Source organism: Xyrauchen texanus, chromosome 6 (genome assembly GCF_025860055.1).
Source record: "Xyrauchen texanus isolate HMW12.3.18 chromosome 6, RBS_HiC_50CHRs, whole genome shotgun sequence".
Taxonomy (NCBI): Eukaryota; Metazoa; Chordata; class Actinopteri; order Cypriniformes; family Catostomidae; genus Xyrauchen; species Xyrauchen texanus.
The window spans coordinates 37,937,569-37,960,570 of record NC_068281.1 but is presented as its reverse complement, the minus strand read 5'-3'; the positions used below and the strand labels follow the sequence as shown (position 1 = coordinate 37,960,570).

The 23,002-nt window shown below is 37.1% G+C and overlaps 1 protein-coding gene across 8 annotated transcripts in view; it reads right to left on the bottom strand.

Moving 5' to 3' along the window:
* Positions 1 to 987: 987 nt before the first annotated feature.
* LOC127645479 (cAMP-specific 3',5'-cyclic phosphodiesterase 4B-like) overlaps positions 988 to 23,002 on the bottom strand; it is a 71,072-nt gene continuing 49,057 nt past the window's right edge. For 4 of the 8 annotated variants that reach the window (XM_052129109.1, XM_052129110.1, XM_052129112.1 and 1 more), the window contains 10 exons: positions 14,080 to 14,192; positions 9,169 to 9,262; positions 6,855 to 7,039; positions 6,625 to 6,723; positions 6,338 to 6,502; positions 5,290 to 5,389; positions 4,997 to 5,151; positions 4,703 to 4,825; positions 4,178 to 4,360; positions 988 to 4,040 (listed from right to left, as the gene is read on the bottom strand). In XM_052129109.1, coding sequence (XP_051985069.1) covers positions 3,759 to 4,040; positions 4,178 to 4,360; positions 4,703 to 4,825; positions 4,997 to 5,151; positions 5,290 to 5,389; positions 6,338 to 6,502; positions 6,625 to 6,723; positions 6,855 to 7,039; positions 9,169 to 9,262; positions 14,080 to 14,192 — 1,499 coding nt within the window. In that variant the 3' untranslated portion in view covers positions 988 to 3,758. Of the gene's footprint in view, positions 4,041 to 4,177; positions 4,361 to 4,702; positions 4,826 to 4,996; positions 5,152 to 5,289; positions 5,390 to 6,337; positions 6,503 to 6,624; positions 6,724 to 6,854; positions 7,040 to 9,168; positions 9,263 to 11,714; positions 11,925 to 14,079; positions 14,193 to 23,002 lie in introns of those variants that run through there. The other 4 variants (XM_052129113.1, XM_052129116.1, XM_052129115.1 and 1 more) reach the window with 3 other exon arrangements.

Sequence of the window (23,002 nt, the reverse complement as noted above, 5' to 3'; positions counted from 1 at the left end):
TAGGTGGCTGAATGTGAAAGTTACTTCCACACTAGAAAGTGAAAGTATAGATTTACAGTTAAAGGGCTTAAATATTGATATGTTTCTCACCCACACTTGTATCACTCCAGAAGAAGTACCATTCACTTGCATTGTGAGGACTAACAGAGCTGAATTATTTAAAAAATCTTTTGTTTTACAGAAAAAAAGAAAGTCATACACATCTGGGATTGCAGAGTTATAGATCATGATCACTGTTTCTGGTTCTGGCAGACCTATCTAAAGCAGCTTAATTGTGATTTGATGGATAAATTAGGTGTATGCCTGGCTAAATAAATGAGTCTTTAGTCTAGACTTAAACTGAGTGAGCGTGTCTGCATCTCAAACATTGTTAGGGAAACTATTCCTTAGTTTAGGAGCCAAATATGAAAAGGATCTACCTCATTTTGTGGATTTTGATATACTAGGAACTATTAACAGGCCAGAATTTTGTGATGGTAATGAACGTGATCGAATATAGTGTAGTAGAAGGTCACTTAAGTACTGCAGAACTAGACCATTCAAAGCTTTGTATGTAGTTAACTGAATTTTAAAATTAATACGAAATTTAACAGGTAGCTGACGATAAAATGGGGTAATATGATCACATTTCTTGGTTCTCGTCAGCACTCTGGCTGCTGCATTTTGAACCAATTGATTTTTATTTATTGATCTTGCTGGACATCCTCCCAGTAATGCATTACAATAATCTAGTCTTGAGGTCATGAACGCATTAATTAATATTTCGGCATCAGCAACAGAGATTTAACGAGACAAAGAAGTTATTAAATGTTTATATATGGCTATAAATCTTTTCATCATTGCTATTACTGTAAGTGTTGGGACATTTATCTTCCATATTAAAGTGGTTTAGGAATGTTCACTGTTCAATACTTAAATTCTCTTAACAGCATTTGTGTTAGAATATTGATTACCACAGAAAATGATTTCAACTTGACCTTAAATTTGTAAAAAATTTTTTAATGCAGTTACAGTACGACACTAATAATGGAATAAGCAATTACATATTTCCAATTCCTGTAATGACCATGTTAGTGACGAATAACAAGACATTTTTCTGCCTAGAACAGTAGTGCCATGCTAAAAGGTAAACATTTTAACTCCAATACATTTTTAAGGAAGTTCAAGTTGTTGTACATTTTTAATTTATTTTTATTTGCTTTTAGAAGTAAACAGGACTTCAGTACATTGTCATTACTTTCATTGCAAGTGCTTTACTGTAACAGTGTCGTAATTTAGCAATATTTCTTAGGTGGAAGAATGCTGTTCTACAAACATTGGTCATTAGATTTTCAAAGGACAGATTGGCATCAAATATAACACCTAAGTTCTTCGCTGTTGAAGATGATGTAACAGTACATCCATCGAGAGTCAAATTCTATTTTAGTTTTTTGTTCCAATAATTAGTACCTCTGTTTTGTCAGAATTGAGTAGAAGGACATTTCTGGCCATCCAATCTTTTATTTCATTGGTACACACTGCTAATTTTGAGAATTGTGAAATCTCATCAGGTTTTGAAGAAATATAAAGTTGGGTATCGTTGGTATAACAGTGTAAACTTATTCCACGATTCCTGATAATATCTCCCAGGGGAAGCATATACATGGAGAAAAGCAGAGGCCCTAAAACTGATCCCTGTGGCACTCCATACATTTGTTTGGTTAAACAACTAACAATTACAAACTGAAATCAACATTTTTATTTATTTCTCTTTTTTAAACAAGTAACTAAATGTGCAACACAACCTTAATAATAAAAATGACAATATCACAATAAATATAATAGTAAATATAAGAGTAATTCCACCAGTGAAATCACCGATGTTCTACAGTGTCCATGTTCATTAGCTTCGCAAAGATAAAAACATGATTAAAAAAGAGACAAAGTCTGGAGTCACAGTATATCTAGCTTCTATCGTAACTATAATTGGGATTTGGGCAAATTATACGTAATAAACTGCGGCCAATTGTATTGAGGCTTCTTTGACTAAAAGTCCTTTGTTGGTATAACAAGGTTGAAAAAAGAGCCATTGACACCAAGGGTAAGCAAAAACAAACATATCATTATGAAAATGAGAGAGATAATTATAAAGATCAGTTAGAATTAAGTGATTTAAAGACCAATCTTGGACTGAGTGATGTGCGTTAACCACATCCCGTACTTGACCAGTAAGCACAAAACATCAGGAGGAACTGAACTGTTTGACATCAGTGATTGTGTAATTGAGATTTATTTTTGGCTGCGTTTTGTGAAAATGGTTAAAAGGTTAGCTTCTAGGAAATGAGATGAGAAGGAATAACACATGTTAAGGGAAATGTTTCCATTTTATGATAGATTGTTCTTGTGTCTTTTTGTTCGTTTGAAATGATTGTATCCTAATAACATTTAACGAGACAAAGAAGTCATTCTTAAATGTTTAAAAAAAACTATTAGCTATAAATCTTTTCATCATCGCTATTACTGTAAGTGTTGGGACATTTATCTTCCATATTAAAGTGGTTTAGGAATGTTCACTGTTCAATACTTAAATTCTCTTAACAGCATTTGTGTTAGAATATTGATTACCACAGAAAATGATTTCAACTTGACCTTAAATTTGTAAAAAAAATTTTAAATGCAGTTACAGTACTACACTAATAATGGAATAAGCAATTACATATTTCCAACTCCTGTAATGACCATGTTAGTGACGAATAACAAGACATTTTTCTGCCTAGAACAGTAGTGCCATGCTAAAGTTCAAGATGTTATAAAAAAGTATGAAATGTACATTTACATTTATTTTTTTTTTGCTTTTAGGAGTAAACAGGACTTCAGTACATTGTCATTACTTTCATTGCAAGTGCCTTACTGTAACTGTGATTTTTGACCATTTCTACATTTGACCATTTCTACACTACTGTAACTAAGATTTTTTTTTAAATAGAGGGATCGAAATTATTAGTAAAAATTGCTGTCGATAGATCATAACTTTTATTGAACTTAGAACATTCCTTTAGGGGCACCACTACAACGTTGAACACTTTGGATCCTATTTTTAATGAATACAACATAAAAAATCACATTATTTAACCAGAAGAATATCTTTATAAGAACACCTTTAAAAACTGAAGCAGTTTGTTACAAAGTACAAAGGTTTTGTATTATCTGAATAAAGTATGCTGGCACAAGAATTTGATTATTCTGTTGTCCTTTACTTAGGAAGACTGCATTCCCAATAAATGCCTGGGATGTCCATTATTTTGCTTTCAGCATGATAACATTCCTCTGATTTGACGTGTTAAAAAGTATAGTTTTATGTGACACCAAAAAAAGTCACAAAACACTCAAGTACAAAAAGTATACAAAGTCACTTTGACGTTGTCGTAAAACCCCCTCTTATACAAGGGTATATTCTCCCTCACAGAAACCCACTCCCACATTCAGATCAGTCTGTAAACCTCTGATTATAAAATTCCAGTTTATGGCACTCCTTGTTCAATCAGATGGGCACTTTTGGTATGACCGTCCTCTTTTGGCAATGTCCAACTTGAATGGATGCCTGCAAATTCCAACTTGATTCCAGAGGAAGTTCTCTTCGCCTTTTGTGCTCTGTAACAACAGCAGAGTCCCAAGACACAGTGCTCCTCTGAGGGATTCTCAGTCAGCATGAGAATAATATTTCTCCACTATATTTTACAGTCAAATATGGCCATTACAGCAGCTATTGTAGTGAGGTGCTACGTCTCAGCAGACGAAGGCGAATGTATATCTACGTAGTCAGCGTCTAATTGTTTCTCTGTATCCTGCTTGTCTTCTTCCTCAACCTCCAATTCAAACTGAAACTTGTCTTCGCCGTCAATTTCCAGCTCGTAGAAGGGGGGCGAAGGACTTTGTGGTATCATACTGTGGTACCAGTTCCGGTTGTCTTCTAAAGTGTCCAATATATCCTGTGCATCTGGATGCACCAGGTCTGCCCATGTCTCCCAAAGTGGGTGTACGATGTAGTCAATGAAACCAACCTACAAAGCAAGCAAACAGACAGATCGTAAGACAACATGATTTTGCTGTTGTAGGCTGTTAGCTATCCAAGGCATCCTTGTTTTTTGACTTGACCAATTGATATGACTTGATTGTGATTGATTATTTGGACTCCCACCTGGGACTTCTCCACTGAAGCCGTGTGTTTGTCACACATGGGGCTGATCTCCATGCCTCGCTCTCTTTCTCGGTCACCTTGGTGGAAGAACTCTTCCATAATGCAGTTCGTCCACTGTCGGTAGAGATCTAAGGACTTGGTGGGGTTGCTGAGATCAGCGCAGTGAACCATATTGCGTAAGACCTGTGGACATTGTGAGACCGGACATTGAAGATTTAAGGTTATTGAGGAACAAGGGCTAGAAAGAGAGGCACAACTGATTTAAGAACTATGACTAATGGCTGATTTATACTTCTGCGTAGAACCTACTCTGTAGGCTCCGTGCAGTGGCTGACACAGTGGGTTTCATTTATAGTTCTGCATTGGAGTGTCTGCGTCATTCTGTGAGTACACAACCAAAAGTGACGCTATAACACCCGTGGCTACGCATAACCTACGACGTATATTCAATGCAGAAGTATTAATCGCTATTAAGGGCACAACAAGATAGCCAAATTAAAATAGGACACATAAGCAGGGACTCACCTGTATCCTGTCTGTATAGTTGTCAAGCAACAACACTCCCGAGCTGGTCACTTTCTTGGTCTCAACCATTGTCTTTAGATCAGCCAGTAAGCTCATGTGCTTGGACATGTCTGTTGCTAGTACCTTTTGAGAGAGACGGGAACTTCAGATTAAGCATGTAACAGTCAGTTTTGAGGAAGTAGCTTCTCAAGCTAAGAGCTAATCTTAATTCTTAAGTTAAGCCTGGGGGGGTGAGTGGCTTGGTCTTGTGCATCCAGAAAACTTCAGATGACCCGGTGAAAAAATGTTGCCTACCATTTCAATGACCATTTTCCTCAGAGTCTGTCGTTGCTTCTTGGTGAGGTTCTGGAAAATGTCACAGTTTTCCCCTTGCAGGAGCTTGAATCCAACAGCTAGGTGATGATTCTCAAGAACAGACTCATCATTGTACATGAGGGCCAGCTCAGAGTCTGCAGTAAAGACATGAAACAGTCATGAAGTTGAAGCTTTGTTCTTCCATCTGGTTTCAATAACTGCAGCAGTTTGGATTCATAAGGATTCACGGTTCTCAATAAGTAAAGGGAGGAGGAGAAGAAGCCCACACTCACTGGTATTAATTAGGAATTGGTTTGAGACCCCTGGGTGGTCCACATCATGGATGGCTGCTGCAAAGATAGATGCCAGAATCTCCAGATCTGTAAAAACTGCCTGTGAATAATAAAGTTGAATGGCAATGTTATAGTTTTCACCCAATAAAACAGTCTATGGATAAAAGACAAGTTGCTAATGCTACCCAACTTTGTCTTTTCAAGTGTTGTATTTGGCTTAGAAAAAACTATTCACTATGAATGAGAAAATGAGCTACAGACACAACATTGCACATTATTTAGGGATTAGAGGGCTCATGCATCAAGTCAGTTTAGAAAATAATCAGTTCAAAGGGTTTAGAAACAGCTAATTTTGGCTGTAAATGTCAAAACAGCCACACAAAAATAAAGATTTTAGCTCAAATTCCTTGATGAAAGGACTCGATGAAAAGAGAGAATGGAGTGTTCGTACTGACAAGTAGAGACAATACATAATAAGTTAAAGAGTCATGCTAAAGTAATACTCCACAGTGATGGATATATGTAGTTTTATATATTATTACATTTTTAACTTGATTTTTTTAATTATCTGAAGAACATTTGTGTACTGTTAGCCTGTGCAGAAGTCGCCACCACGATACTAGGGTGTTGTGGGTGGTTGCCAGGGTTTTGCTAAATTATTATGAGAGGTTTTTAGCATGTTGCTATGCCGTTGCTAGGGTATTTTGAGTGGTTGTTTACTGGCCCAAGTCAAAAGAGACCACCCAAAGTCTCTTATGATACTCTGGTCCATAGATTTGGTTCAGGTCTCAACTTCTTTGTAAGTCTAAAGGATTTATTGACTGCTTTATTGGCTATTAGATAATTTTTTTTAAGTCTGATCACTTCCAAAAGATTTGCTTGATTTGAGATATCATTCATATCCATAGCACAAACTGTTTGGGATGGGTACATGCCAAAGTTTAATACTTAGAGCTTCTAATCGCTAACCCTAAGTATGAGCCATAGATCAGGGTTAGCAGTCACCACGAATAACTATATCTATTAGATATGTCTAAGAATCTCTTACATCCAGTGCAGGTGTGGACAGAAGGATGTGTGTGGATTGGGCTACGTCAGCCGCGTGGAGACTGTTGTGATAGGCAACGTCTGCATGGTAGTGGTCTTCAAGGGTCATCATGTATGTCACAAAGGTGTCCACTGGGATCTTGAATGTCTTCATTATGTCTCTCTCCTACAGGAATGACACAGACTTTAGTTCTGTTTCATTTCAGACAACATATCCCAGCGTTTTCTGCAGTTTCAGTTTCTTCTGGCTTTAGTATGTAAAATGGGCTCATTGTTTTGTGTCCTTACCTGAAATATGGCATACATGATGCAGGTCAGCGGCCGATGGTGAGAATGCTCTGAAACTTTGAAGATGTTCAGACCCCACTTGTGGATGTCCTCTAGGTCCTGGAAGCCCAAGAGATTATATACATCCCTTAACTGTACACACTCAACAAAGGTGCCAAAAAGAATCTGTGCAACAAGTGGTATGTTACATGAAGCAATAATTTGTTACATGAAGCAAAATAACTTTTTACCTGGGAAAGCAAGTCCTCATGATCTGTTTTTACTCCGAAGCGGGCCGTACTGCAGCTGCTTGAAAGACCAGGCCCATGAGTGATCTTTCTCACCCCACTAATCTGAGTCATAAGCTGCTGCTGCCTTCTCTTACTTTCCCATGATTTTGAAGTGGGCGAAGGGATCTCCAGTTCATTCTGTTTATCTAGAGATGGAGAGGTTTCGGCCTGTTACTCATACTAAAATAACTGTTAAAGTTAGCACTCGCACACTCAATTCACAAGTGACTTTTCAGACCATGCCTTCAGTTCTTCAAATTTAATCGGTTAATTGTAAAAGCCACCTACAAGGACTTCTCAGTAGTAGATGCTATATTAGACAGCTAAGCCTTCTCTGCTTAAATGACAAGCTTAGACCAGCTTAGTTTCCAAGCAGGTTTATGCTGACTAGGCCTGGTCTAGCTAGTGGCCAAGCATAGCCATGCATGGTCTTTCTGGTGAAGCTGGTTGACCTAGTCTTCTAGGTCTTGATGACACCAACATCTAAAACATGCTGGTCTATTAAGTCAGTTTTGAGATCTTTCAGAACAGTCCGTGATGTTCTCCTAAACAGTAAGCAAACTTTGTGTATTATTCATTAAGAAGTCACCACATGGAAAATTAAGCTTGCCAGGACATCATCCTGTTTATCCTGGAACAACATTCCCAACAATCAGACTTTAGGGTTGGGTTTAGGGTTAGTGTTAGGTCTAGGCTTGGGGCTTAAACAACATTCTTCTCAATCTATTATTTCCTTCTGGTTGTAGGAGTAGTTAATAGTAGGTTAAGGGCTAAGTTAAGCGAGTTAGAACTAATTATATATATTTGTTTAACGAAAAGGTCATTCTGGACCAGCAAAAACCCTAAACTTACTGAATAACATTTTATACCACAGTTTAATCATTCCTCTCTCCTTCTAGCTACTGTCTATGAACCTCAGAACCACAACTATCCCTTCTTTTCTGACCAAACACCTGTTGTTTCCTTATCAACAGAGCTTGAGCTGCCTGCGAGCTCTGAGTACCACACTGCATTTTAAGAGTGTTTTTCTTCAAATCTCCCTGCTGATGACTGTGTAAATGTGTAGACTGCAGGGCTCTGAATGGCAGGGTTAGGGGAGTACAGTGACCCTGTGTCATCTGATGCACACTACAGTTTCAGCTCTTCTCTCACTCTCTCTCTCTCTCTCTCTCTCTCTCTCTCTCTCTCTCTCTCTCTCTCTCTTTCACTGTAGAGTTTAGACACAGACCAGATCAGACTGGTTTGAAACACAGTGGTGCAGTAAATCACAAGACATTCAGCTATGATTAAGCCCCCTGGCAATCTGTTTTAAGACTGCATCTATCTCCACAATCTTTTATCTCTATCACCATCTGTAGTAGAGTTTTCGCCTTTATATATTTTTTAACTGTTTAACTAACTGTACAAGGACTTTTATTATTTAAATTAAATGTTAATTTCATGAAATGTAATACACCATGCATTTAGGAGACTGAATCTTAAATGGCTCCCAAAGAATTTCATTGACTTTTCCATAACCTGTTCTGTTGATCGTGATTACAAGATTACAAGATTTTTACAAGGTTTCTATAAAAAGTTAACATTTGTTTAATTTTTTTTTTTGTTTGTTTTTTGGAGTTTTACACTCACAATGAGCACACCTCTCAAATTAAATATTTTAGAGCAGAGCAAAACTGGAATATTTATATACACTATTAATATTTCCAATGTTTTTTTTTTTTTTTAAAGATTCTCTTTATTTACATTAATTTTCCATGTCTTGAAATCAACATTTTGAATTCCCTTATATTTTCATTTTAGCATGACCATGGGAACACTGATATTAGAAACAAACTGAATCTATAATGAGAATCTCCCTATATTGATTTATTATCTGTTCTGTATTGTATTGTAGTATGTATAATGGTGCACAATATGTCAGATTGTGTTTTATTTGCATATTTGCGCATTGTATGTTTTGCACGGTTTTATTGGTCTTGTATTGTACATTGCATATCATAAAATTCAGTATGTCCCGTATTTAGACTATGCAAGTAACTGTCCCACGTGCATTGCAAAAATGTCTCTTTGTCAAGTAGTGTGGCTAAAAAGACTACATTCTATTCTGTTCTATTCAATTCTAAATGCAATTAAAATATGGGAGTTGTCTATAATATGATTTTTCAAACTTAAATCTTTCTAAACAAACTTGTATATGAACTACAAATCTCAGGTTTGAGGTTTCTATGTGTCTCAATCATTTTATGAAGACCATGAAAAGAAGGTTTAGACTCACCTAAGAAGGTGCTGGAAATAAATTCAGAGACCTGGTTTCCAGAGCGACTCATCTCAGACAGATGCATCAGTTCCCGGTTCAACATCCTCTTGAACTAAAACACAAAACAAAGTCCTGGTAAATGCTTTAGTAAAATCAGTATAGTTGGACTTGTTGAGCAGCTGAATTCTCATGATTTCTAGCCACTGTTACACGCACAAACATGCAGGCATATGGGACAACTTCTGTGCCTTATGTAAACGAATACAAATTAAACAATTAATACAGTACATGTCAAAGCAAATATTGTGTGTCAATTAAACACTCTCTTCCACACACACACGCGCATGCACGTGCACGCACGCACGCACGCACGCACGCACGCACGCACGCACGCACGCACACACACCTTAATGCAACCCCAGGAAAAGGGGGGCCTGGGTAGCTCAGCAAGTATTGATTCTGACTACCACCCTGGAGTTGCGAGTTTGAATCCAGGGTGCGCTGAGTGACTCCAGCCAGGTCTCCTAAGCAACCAAATTGTCCCGGTTGCTAGGGAGGGTAGAGTCACATGGGGTAACCTCCTCGTGGTCACAATTAGTGGTTCTCGCTCTCAATGGGGCACGTAAGTTGTGCAAGGATCACGGAAAGTAGCATGCTGCGAGTATCCGCGGTGTCATGCACAGTGAGCCACATGATAAGATGTCTCAGAAGAGGAGGCAACTGAGACTTGTCCTCCACCACCTGGATTGAGGTGAGTAACCGTGCAACCATGAGGACCTACTAAGCAGTAGGAATTGGGCATGCCAAATTGGGGAGGAAAAGAGGATAAAAAATTATAAAAAAAGTAACCCCAGGAGACTGAGAGCAGGTAGTTGATCTCAGGGATGTTGGACTCTTCAGTTAATAGACTAAGTCTTACTCTACTCTCCTCATTTGTGTAGAGTTACAAAAAACAGCCCTCCATCACTTCCAGCAGCACCCCACAGTCTTCCCTGTATTCCGTTTGACATCCCAGCCAGATTTGGATAAACAGCAATCACAATGAGAGATCAAGGTAGAATTCCATGAGATCTGCTGCATCTGCTGTGCACTAATTCCACCCTGTCTCATTCCTCTCACTTTTCTCTGCCTTGGTTATTTTCTGTCTTCCTTTTCACCTCCCTCTCTCTGTCTATCTATCTCTCTTTCCTGTGTTTATACGCCACATCCTTACAGCAACCAACGAGAGACAATGCATGCACACGCATACACCCAAGAACACCTGATATGCCTTAATCTGCTTAAAATAGGTGCAAGAATGACAACAATGCTTTTAAATGTATTGTACATGACACTGATATTGGATCAGATCCTCAATATCATGCTTGGATAGCTTGATTCAATGCACAATGCAAAAAGGACATGGTAAAAAGTCAATATATTTATCATCTCTGGTACCGTGCTTTATTTTTTGTCATCACCAGTCACATGAGTAGTGCTTTTTTCCCAGCCAGACAAAAGTAACACACACACACCCACAAACACACACAAGCACACACACACACACTCACACACATACACTGGTGCGGCTATTCTTATGAGGACTTCTACATAGACATAATGATTTTTATACTGTAAAACTATAGGTTCTATCTCCTAACCATACCCCTAAACCTAACCCTCACAGAAAACTTTCTGCATTTTTACATAAAAAAGCGATTGTTTTTTTAAGCGATTTGAATTATGGGGACACAGGAACTGTCCTCATAAACCACATTTATAGCATAATATCCTTGTATTTACTAGTTTGTAACCTCAATTTTTTTCCTCATAACCACCCAAACCCACACACACACACACACACACACACACACTGTGAAGTTATTAACATGTCTTCTCTGCAGCAGTAGCCAATTGTGGGGCTCGTCATATATTGTTGTAGAACTAGACAGTAATAAATCACAAACTGGCTTTATCACTGATTTCATTATTTAAATTAATTTTATTAACTTAAGTAATTTTACATATATTTTCTGAATTTTTTGAGACATAGGTATGTAGTTTTAAAAGGAGGGATTCTTTTTATTTTTTATATTAGTAAAAAAAAAAAACCTTTTTTCAATTGTTAATTTAAAAATGAACTGCAAGACCAGTTTTAACTTCACTTTTGAGAAAGTCAATTTTCTGCTGCCCTATTCCTGTTTTATTTTGCACACATTCAAATGTACAGCAATGGAGAAGGAAAACATACAAATCCGAGCTCATATATTCTCATATTTCTGACAGCAACAGGTAAGAAACTACAAACCCCACAGCTGATTTGATCCCTATATGAGATGAAACAAAAATACAGTCAAATGTAACTCCTTTCAATACATTCCATGTGATCCCTCAAAAAAAGAAAGAAAAAAGAACAGAACAAAAAAGAAAAACTATATTAACTAAAGCCACATGTTACAGCTGTTACAGTCATTTAAGAAACAATAACCTCCGATGAAAGCATGAGACAGTTGCTTTAGTTTTTAATCCCAGAGCAAAGCCTGAACTTGATCACGACCCTAAAAAACAGATTTGCACTTTCTCACCTCTCTCCAACTTTTTACCACGCCAAACCTTCTCCTTTTCTCAGAGTAGCACAATCCCATTGTTGCAGTGACAATGTTTCGTAGACTCTGGGTGAGCATATGGCAACTCAGTGCCTGTGATCTTACTTTGATAGGTGTCAGGAAAAGCGTTAGACAAACTCCTGACTGATTTACCTCATAGTAGACACGCATAGTAGACTCCTCCTTCATAGCGCACAGTCCCTCCCTCTCAATGTCTACAGCCTCAGGTACAGACGTGAAGAGACCACGCTACTCGCTCATGTTCTGACTGCACATGCATGGGTGGAACTGACTAAATCACTATTCAAAGAACTTCAAAGGCATGACAAGAAAACTGAAGCTTTCACAATCAATGTAGCTGAACTTCTTTAAATGTGTGTTCACTTTACAGTCCTGAACTATTTAATTCAATCAATTATAATGAATCAGTTATAATAATACTATAAATTTCTATATATTTATTTTATTTTATTTTATATATTACTTTTCATTAACAGATTTTATTTATTGCAGACTAGATATTTCAATGTAGCTATAGGTTATAAAATGCAGCCTAATGATAAAATAAAATAAATATATTATGAAAACGTATAAAATATACTTTAAATATATTTAGAATTTTTTTTAAATGTAAAGATTTCATATTAAAATATATATATAATATATAGAATTCTAAAAACATAAACATACACATTTTGATATATTATAATTGTAATAAAATTGGAAGAATTCTATAATTCTATAATAAAATATCATATATAACTAATTTGGAACATAATTCAGTAATTCAAATATGACTTAATTTAATATAATTCACATTGAATTACATTATGAATTATTTTATGAAATGAATAATATTATGCAGTGTAATTCAATTCAGTTTATAGCAGAACTCTTCAATAGCATTGGTAATGTGTGCCCTGAATTACTCCATGTTCTCTATCTCAATTTGATTAGTTATCAGGGTAAACAAAGCAATGAGGTCATAACTGAAAAGATGCAAATGCAGTGCAAGTGCATCTGAAATAATGGCTCAGTGAAAGAAAACTTTTTTAATAATTTGTTCTTCACAGTAGGTAATACGTGCATTGATTTAAGGATTACCTGTTGGTGGGTTTAAAGGATTTATTATATAACTAGCGTGAAACGATAAAGAATCTATTTAAAAGTAATTTCTGTATTTAAACAATGTTGTGCAAACCCAACGTATTCTTTCAAATAAATAGCTCAAGACAAATTCAAAGTAACTTATTCAATAGTTTTCTGACACTTATTCCAGTAAATCCACTGAATTCATACCCACTGATAGATATAGCGCATCATTTACAGTATGTAGTAAAGATAAGATAAAAGACTTGCTGGCAGGGCTGGTGGACTTTTTCCAAGACAGACAGCAAACTTTCTTTCACCTTCGATACTTTCTCAGTGTTTCTCTTGTAATTCCTTTGGCCCGTAATCAAGAAGGAAAATTAAGTTTTGAGTAAGTTTTCATTGTGTGCCTTCCTGTAGAATTGTAGCGTGGCGATATCTCTAGATCCTATGTCAACAACTCATCATTGACGACATTGCCAGCCACTACTAACCACACAGATACCATTACATTGTTCAACAGCCAAGAACAACCACAAAGTGTAACCATGCCGCATTAATCTTCAGCAATTAACAATCTTGGGTACAAAACTTAAGTGGTTCCAGAGCAACATTGACCTTGAATAGGATTGACATGACATGAAATACTTTTGGAAAGTTGACATGTCCTGCTGTGTGACTCCTTCTGAAATAATTTGACACAGCATTTTGCTAATATTTCTAAAATTATTATGCATGCAGCTCATATTGATGGAGACACAAGAGGCTTAAAAACACATTTGTGAACCAAAGGACCATTTAAAAAAGAAAAAGTGAAGACAAAAAGTTAGATTAAAAATGGTGGAAAACTTTTTAAAAAGGTGACCAGTCACAACACCTAAATATACACTTTTTGCTTAATGCCACAAGAGGGTATCAAAACCTCCTTTTTCTATCTCATTTATATATCAACAAACGTTTTACTTCTAATTATTTTAAATTACACAGACAAATGTTGCAAAGATGAGACACTATACACTAACTAACACAGAAAATGCCACAAAAAGCCAGAATGTTTGTATAAAATTCAAATATGCATTGACTCAGGAATCTGTTCCCTTTCAAAGAAACAAAGTGCAAAGCTTAATCTTGCATTTCTGTGCAAACCTGCAGAAAGGTGAATGTTGTGTTTTTACGTTAGTATTAGCGCCATTTGGCATGAACAATGCACCAGTAATTCTCAGGTAATGAGGGAGTGGAGGTGCTGCAGTCTCACCTTGTTGGAGGCCATGTCACTGACAGAACGGTAGGTCTGGATGGTTTCCAACTGGTCCAGGCACCAGTCGAGCTCCTCCATGGTCTCCACAGCTAGCTTCTGGTAGGAATCGTCTGGAATCAGTCACATGGGCATAAATTAAGGGTCCAGCCTCTGCTCCATGGCCAGAAACAGTGGTCTGTTTGCGGGTGCAGTGCAGACAGGGGAGCAGTGATCTTTCATGGTGAACTGACTGCTGCTGATATATCCATTCTGCACTGATAGTTCACTGCTCGTTCCACAGTCATTCCATTGTGTCACTGACTCAAACGCACCTACTGTGTAGTCTGTCTGGCAATCTGTCTTTGTATTCTGCCAGTCAATTACTTTCTCTCTTTCTCCCAACTAACATTGCCTTGTGCTGATGTGTCAATGAGTCTCAGACCCAGGGGAGCTTGGTGGGAGGGACTCTAAAACTCATTCCCTCTTTCTCTACTCTTCTGTTTCACTCTTGTACGTATACAAAGTTTTGTCAAATGTAACATTAGTTTGAGAACTGAACCTTCTATTGTAAGTTTTTGTAAAAAAAACAAGCAAAAAAACAAACTGAAAAAGTATTTAATCGAAGGCAAAATGAAGAGAGAATGATGAAAATGACTAATGCTCAATTATCATTTTAGTCAATTACCTCAATGGGTGAATCTCACAAAAACATATCCAGGTCATATTTCACCCCGACAACAAAAGAAAGACATATTTTGCATAAAGAAAATGAAGACTACTTTAAAGACCATAAAGATCTTTTTTTGCATTGTGAATTCAGTGTTGTGTAATTTACTCCAAAAATTATCCATTAAAGATGAAAAATTACTTCTCATAATGGAAATAACATTAAATTCAGGTAATCACATTTCTAATTCCTTTTTTTATGTGATGCCCCCTTGGCTTGCTTTGTTTTGTTTTCCATCTCTGTTTTGTTCTCCTTTGCTGGAGCTCACAGTCTGAGCACTTGGGAAAAGCAGCGTGAAAGTGTTTCTGATCATCTAGCTCTATGGTTTTCAAAATGGGGGGCGCCATAACATGTCAGGGGAGGGACAGAAAATTATGATACATTTACAAAGTAAAATCAAAAAATAAATAAAAACTGTGAATATAAATAAAATTAACAGCTTAGTAGACCATGGTCCAGTTTAACACACCGTAGCTCATGGCATTATTATATTGTTAAATGTCGAGAGCACATGCATTTCATCCCTGAGACGAAGGGAAAGAGACATTGCGTTTATTAACGCATATGGGGAGTGCCTTCTTACACAACCTGGTTGAAACCTCTCCTCAATAAAGGCAATATTCTATTATAGGCTATGGTGTTTGAGCCACGCCTGCTGTGGCGCGAAACTGTCAGGTGCACAAACACCATTTCCTGAATTTCTGACTGAGAATAAGGATCGCATTCCCTGTGATCCAGTAGAGGAAGGCATCACTGCGACAGTGCGCCGAGAATGTTATGAACTTCGGGAAAGAATGGGGCATATTTGCGGGACAATGCCATTTGATGGTGTCCGGATTACAGGAACCATTCATCAAGTCGAGACACCACTAAAGGCGAAGCTCTTCGACTGCCATTGTAAGGACGCAGAGCATCTCCCTGTCAGTGGTACGTGCACGTTCCTTTCCCTCGCTGGGGGGAAGGGCAACATCCTCATCCACTAACCACATGCCTGATGCAGCGAGAGACATGATATCATCATTATTATCCCCAGCATCAGAACGGCTGCATGAGACATGGCTACCTGCTCTTTCAGAAGGCATGCACTCGTCTCGCTCATAGTGTATCGGAAAACATGCACTTCGGAGAGATTGAGGGACTCGTGGCAAGGACCGCCTCAAAGTCATCCTGCTCAACCTTGCCACACCGTGCCTCCTCATGTGAATCCTTGGGTATCAGAGAAAAGGTGGATGGGATGGTGTGTGAGGCTGAATTGTCCCTCAGAACTAGGATGATTTGTGAGTGAAGCGCCTTGAGACTCAAGCCCTCACAGTGAGGACAGTCTGTCTCCATGAGAGCTGCCCCTGCGTGAGCACAGCCCAGACAGTAAACGCAGCTCTTAAGCTGATCTGATGGCGGGATGTGCCTCTCGCACAAGGAACACTTACGGAACGACATCTTTAACAGACGCAAGACTCTTTTAGATATAAATGAATATATATTTATATTTATATCACACTTTATACAATACACAATGTACAATTGCATTGTTAGGATACACAAATGCTGCCGAAGCGCTGCCGGGAATCGGGATGCTGAGGCCCGCTCACTAAAGAAGAGTTAATCGACGAGGTGGTGTGATGTTCGCCGGAGCACTGCAGGCGAGCAGAAAGTCTTCTCACGATGATTCTGCCCACAGATTCGTATATATCGACATCGAGGAAATGGTGTTTATGCACCTGTTTTTATAGTGGACAGTTTTGCACCAATACAGGTGTGGCTCAAACACCATAGCCATTTTGGTGATATTGTAGATATCGTTTCAACTAGGTCATGTAAGAAGGCACTCCCCATATGCATTAATAAATGCAATGTCAAGTGTACTGAGTTGGACAAGTTTACTGTTTAGCTGCACAAGTTTACTGTATCTAGGATGCATCAAGGATTTCCCAAGATTATGGTTGCACATTCATAGAAAATCAGAAAATATGAGGAACAAAATCACGATGTGTCGATTATTACAACATGTCATTCATTGTGACAGGTGCAATTTCACATAAAGATGTGAGTTTATAACAATAGACAATATAGGCTTTAAATCAGTGAAGTAATCCCATTGTTATAAGGACAAATATGTGTTTTTAATAAAACTAATGCAAAATACTTTTCATATTATTAACAGAAATATTTATAGCTGTTAATCACACAACATTGTATGATGCATTGCCAAATGAGTCTGTCAGACTGAATTTGGAGTTTTTAATCTTCATTGGTGAATTGCTCCAATGCCTGAAATATGATGGACTTTAAAATTTATGTTTACATGTAATCTACAAAAAAATATTTTTTACTAATATCTAACAGTCATTATGAACCATTACAAAATCAACAGCGATATTTTATATACTAAAACACAACAATACAACCACATAAATTCAGATGTGTAATGTTACTAAGCATTTGATAATTTAAGAAATGTCAGTCTATAGCCTAGCCTATATTTCACCCAGAGGGGCACCTCAGCCCATGTGGGCAAAGGGGCAGTTGCTCTGGCCACTGTAGCCACCCACTCTCTCTCTCTCTCTCTCTCTCTCTCTCTCTCTCTATCTATCTATCTATCTATATATATATACACATGCCTCAAATGATGTCATAATGTCAAAAAACTAAATGGTGCTCACAGTAGGCTTCATTTTTTATAAACAAAGCTTTAGTTCTCAATGTTTTTTGGGGTGAAATATGTTCTTGACATGTTTTTGATTTCCCCTGATAGGTAATCAGTCTAATTCAGTCTAATTTGTAAAATATATCAGAGACAATAAACACAAGCGGTTGGATAAAGAGTTCTGAAAAGGTCCAGAGTAGAGGAGAATGAATTACACAATATATAAATGCTGGTGGAGGGGGTTTGCAATGTATCCATCAGTTTGAATGAGTCCACCACCCTGATAGTGAGTCTTTTCCAAGGTGGTATCAGCATCAACAAGACCCTGAATAACAGCTCCCCCACCATCTCTTTGATCCCCCCCTGAAACAGCTAATGAGATGGAGGTATGAAATCAAAGCCAAGGCTGTGTTTGCAGGAGCAACACGAGAGGAAAACTGTACTCCCCTTGTTGGCCAGCATCCAGCCAAAGCTCAACAGGAGCCAAGCAAACTAAAACACTTCCCCTGAGGGGGAGACGCTGCTAAACTGTGGAGCAGATTTCAGTGTGACGCTCAGTCTGGAGTCTCACCCCCAAGCTGCAGCAGCTAGGTTTGACAAAGGTCGGATTGCAAAACATTGCATGTATAAAGAATGAAATGTTGTCTAAATAAACAAGATAATTCCCAGCCTTATGGCAGAGTGACCTTGGGAGCGGTTGCACTGAGAAGTTCTTCTGGCTTCCTGTTCACAAATGGTTTTCAGAATTCTATTACACACCCCTGCACCACCGAACCCACAATCTTAATGTTGCTAGCACCATGCTCTACCATTTAAACCACAGGAACACATCAAGATGCCGCCTCAACTGTAGTAACGCATGGCAAGTGCATGGTCCTGCTGTACATACTGAACATGTGTTTAATGTTCATATTGTTGGAATGTTTATAATACATTCATTCATAATGCTTGGCAAAATGACAGTAGCTGTTATGTATATATATATTTTTATTAATGATATATATTTTCTTCTTTATGACAATAAGTCATTCTGATTCTGACAATTGTGATGTTTTCCTGGCTTTGCATTTAAGTGACAATCAGCATAGGTCATTGTGTCACTCATTGTGGTTGCTTAATGCAAGGAATTCACCACATGGAGTTCTGGAAAAAAAACTAAAAACTTTAGGAATCCTAGATAAAGTTCTAATGATACAATTTCCACTATGTTATAAGACATTACAAGACATCCAAGTCATGGCAGATATTTTTTTAGTATGTCTTTGAATCGGTTGTGTTGCTTATATCAGCAAGGGTCAGATTATAACTCTAACAGTTTGCATTATGTTGCAGTTTCTTATAAAGTTACTAAACAATTGGTGAGTTTTACTTACTAGCCAAAGCCAGTTCCAATCCCCAATTCCAAAAAGGTTGAGACAGAATTAAAAATGCTAATATAAACAAAAATTGTAAATTGATTTTCACCTTTTGCTAAATTGAAAGCACTACAACTACACATTATATGATGTTTTACCATTCAAAATGAATTTGAATTTGTTTTTTGAAAATGTACAGTAATTTTAAATCAGATGATTGCTGCATGCCTATTGCCTATGATTGCCTCAATTGGCAGAAATATCCTGTGCATCAATTAGGCTAATACAATGCAAACGCTTCAAAATATCGGACTCCTAAAGTTTCATTGATAAGTTAATCACTAGAGTTCCAGCAAGAACTAACATGTGCAGGGCCCTTATAAAACCAAGCAAAGGGTTTGCATTAACCCTGCTGACGTCTTTGAGGGATATACAGTGCATTACTCCAGATGAAGAAGGTAATTTTTAAAAAGCCTCCTGTGCTCAAGATGTTTCACATGTGGGGCCCATTTAAGCCATGTGTGTAGATCTGACGTCTGGCATGGATACACATGAATAACGGCATCAATATGTCATTGCTATGGGAGTTTTAGACAGAACAGGTCTTTGTTTAACCCCTCGTTTCCACCAGGGGTTAAACGAACTTAAAAACTTTTAGCTAGTTATGTCATAAATTATGCCAGGGATCATTATGAGTTATTGTAATATCCGTGGATTGAAATACAAATAAACAATAAAAGATTATCTGAAACCAAAACTGAATAAGACACCAATATATAGACATTATTATTACACGGCTCACTGGAACACTTGATTCTGATTGGTCAGTGGCGCCATCTACCTGTAGGATATTTCTGAGTAACAACCGCACATACACGTTTCAAACCGCTCATGCAGGCAAAAATCATTTCAACTCAAAAGAATGTTTTATGTGCATTCATTAATTAATTTATTTGGCAAATAGTGTCACGGTTCATCGATCCATGTGTTCATTTTGTATATCTGTTGGTGTGTTTATGTGTGTGTGCGTGTGTGTGTAGTGCTTGTTTGTTGCTTAGCACCAGCTGATTACTCTACTGCCGTCAGCTGCTACTAATCACTACTGCTTGTTAGCTGCCTTTATCTAGCTGGAAATTATCACGCATGGTGTCGGTTCTTTATTTATGTTTGTATTCTGTCACCCAGTTGCTGTGTCCTAGTTCCTTGCGGGCTCTTCCTGTTTTCCTCTGTACATCCAGTCTGCTGACGGATCGTCGGGGAAATTGTATCCTGCCGCTGGCCTTAGTTCTCGCTGTTATTCCAGTCCTGCATATCTCCGTTCGAGATTGTGACTTCCAGGTCACCCGCCGGTAGACGCGGCGTTTTGAGTAATTCCCTGTTCTGTCCGTCATCAATAAACTGTTCACTTGCACTTGGATTTTGAGACTCATCATTGTGACAAGTAGTCATGCAATAAATGCTGATCTGTAAGAGGGGATTATTTCTCTGTTATGTCCAGGTTGGGAGGGTGTGGCAAGGTGGATGGCGGGGCCAGGCCGCGATTCCACACACCCCGCCCTTAATTAGGCTGATTAAGCCCAAGAGGGACCCTGTGTGTGTCAGTCTTTTTGCTTAAGTCTATTTTAAAATATTGTTTATATTGTTAAGCCGGTTCTTGCCTCCTCCTTTGCATTGAACTTTGAATTGTACAGAGGGTTACTTTTAAAATGTATTCCACTACAGATGACAGAATACATGCTGTAAAATGGAATTTGTAACATATTCCGTTAGATTACTCAAGGTCAGTAATATATTCTAAATACTAAATACTAATTACTTCTTCAGCACTGGTAGATTTTTTCACTTGTTTTGAATATAAAATCTCTGCCAGTACATAGTTTAAAATACATTCTCTGAAAAACCTAAATATCTTATTCAGTGTTGTTTCTAAAACAAGATCAATCTATCTGATCATGTTTTTTTAGATTTTTTGATATTTTTACAGGTAATACAATACAAAAATGATTATCAAGAATATGATTTTTGCCCTAATATCAAAGGTATTACTAGAAAAAAAGAAATGATGATTCAACATGTATTTTCTTGATAATAAAATATGATTTGTGCCTGTTAACATGTGCATGTATGGCTAGAAATAGCATTTTTGTATGGCTAGAAATAGCATTTTAGCTTAACGTAAAGCTGACAATTTACACAAGGTTTATTTCTATTTCTTGTGCTCCAAACTTTCTTCAAACGTACTTCTCTGTCTGCTCGTATGAATGTAACACATCACAAGAAAGTGTTTCACTGCAGTTCAAATGTACTTTGGATCGCATCATTTACATGTATAAATGTTTTCCATCTGAAAGGACTAAATATTAAATGAAACAAATTACAATAAAATGCAAAGTAATCTCTTCAGTAATCAAAATACTTTTTGAATGTATCTGTATTCTAAATACCAATTATTTAAATTGTAACTGTAGTGGAATAGTTACTTATATTTTATATTTTAAATACGTAATCCCGTTACATGTATTCCATTACTCCCCAACCCTGTGTACAGAGGGTGTTCTCTATTTTGAATTTGATTGGTCAGTCTTGTCTGATCCAGATTCAGTAGTTAGTGTTGTCAACATGATGTCAGCATTAAGATCAGTAAAGAGCAATAGTTCCAGTACATTTAGAACGAATCTTTAAAATGTCCAAAGTGGCTATGTTATTAAAGCATGATGAAGAAAGCTCGAGTGGCTACAAAATAAGATTATTTTTGTGTTCTCATGATTATCTAGATATCTCCCCACATACAGTAGATTTGGTTTCAAACTTAAGAGAGGAAATTATCTGACTAGTGTTTTTTCCCTACATTATCAGATGTATTATCTGTCCCAGATTGGGCGATGTAATTTATATGCATGTTGCATGATGGTGTTACTGATGTGTAACTATGAGTTTTGTGTAGTTTGTGTGCATAATACTCACACTGTAAATTTAAGCAACAGTGATCTTTGGGTGATTTTCATGAAACCTGTGAAGAAAATGCCCTGATCGTATACAGTATAAACCCAAATCAGATGAAATTATATTTAGCATTATGAAAATTAAGGCTATATTTAGGACCATTAAGATTTTGTGCATTGTGACATTATTTTCAGGACACAATCACATTCATCCCCCCGATTCACATAACCATAACCATTTACCTATACTATTTCCCATTGATTTCCATTGACCATAACAGTCATACACTTTTTACTGTATTCAAACAAAAAAGATGCAGCAGTACAAAGTACAGCATACTAAGGTGCTATGATGTGTAAATACTTCAAAATAAATTCACATTGCAATTATGAGAAAATCATAATGACCATCTTTTTGTTCTTTTCTTTCAAGTACATTTTCTTGACAGGTTCCGTAGAATCTTACCTTTAGTCGTCTCACACACACAAAAAACATCAGATTCTATATTTGGCAAGCTTCATCAAAATTCTCTGGAAAACATTGAGCTCAATGCAAATCTGTGATCATTTAATAGTAAAACTACTTTCCCGCCACTTTATGGATGTAATCTTACATTTGTGAAGATGTATCCTTCCTTTGTTGTTTGCATGAACATTTCTATGAATGACAGTTCTTCACTTGAGTGTCATTTTTTAGCTGTTGAGCTTGAATGATGATTCAGTTCTATAAAAGAAGGTCAGTATATGACTGTTCTTTTGTTGAACATTCCATCTGGGGCGGTTTGATTTTTTAATAAATTACACACAAAGAGAATCTTTCTCCACAGGTAACTAATAAACAGGTGGTCTGTTAGGGACATTTTGGTATGTGTGTTACTTTCACTGCATCTCCGATCAGTTTTATCAGCTCTAAAGGTTTCCAACAAATATACATATATGGTATAGTTTACAATAAAAATACTGTATAAGCAACACAACAGCAAAAACTAACTTTAAATACAGTATTATATAAATATTATTTATCTAGTATTCAATATATATATACATATACAAATAAGTTACAAGTTACAAATTACACACTTCAAACGTGTATTACTGCGTATGTTCACAATGTATGACCACATCCAGACATGAACACACTGACAGAGCACACTTTCAGCACTCTCTGTACATATAGTTGTGATAAAACCTGTCATTCTTGCTCTTCTAATACAATTACACAATCAAGAAGACTGTAATGTTGATAATTAAACTAAAGTAAATGTCATGACAT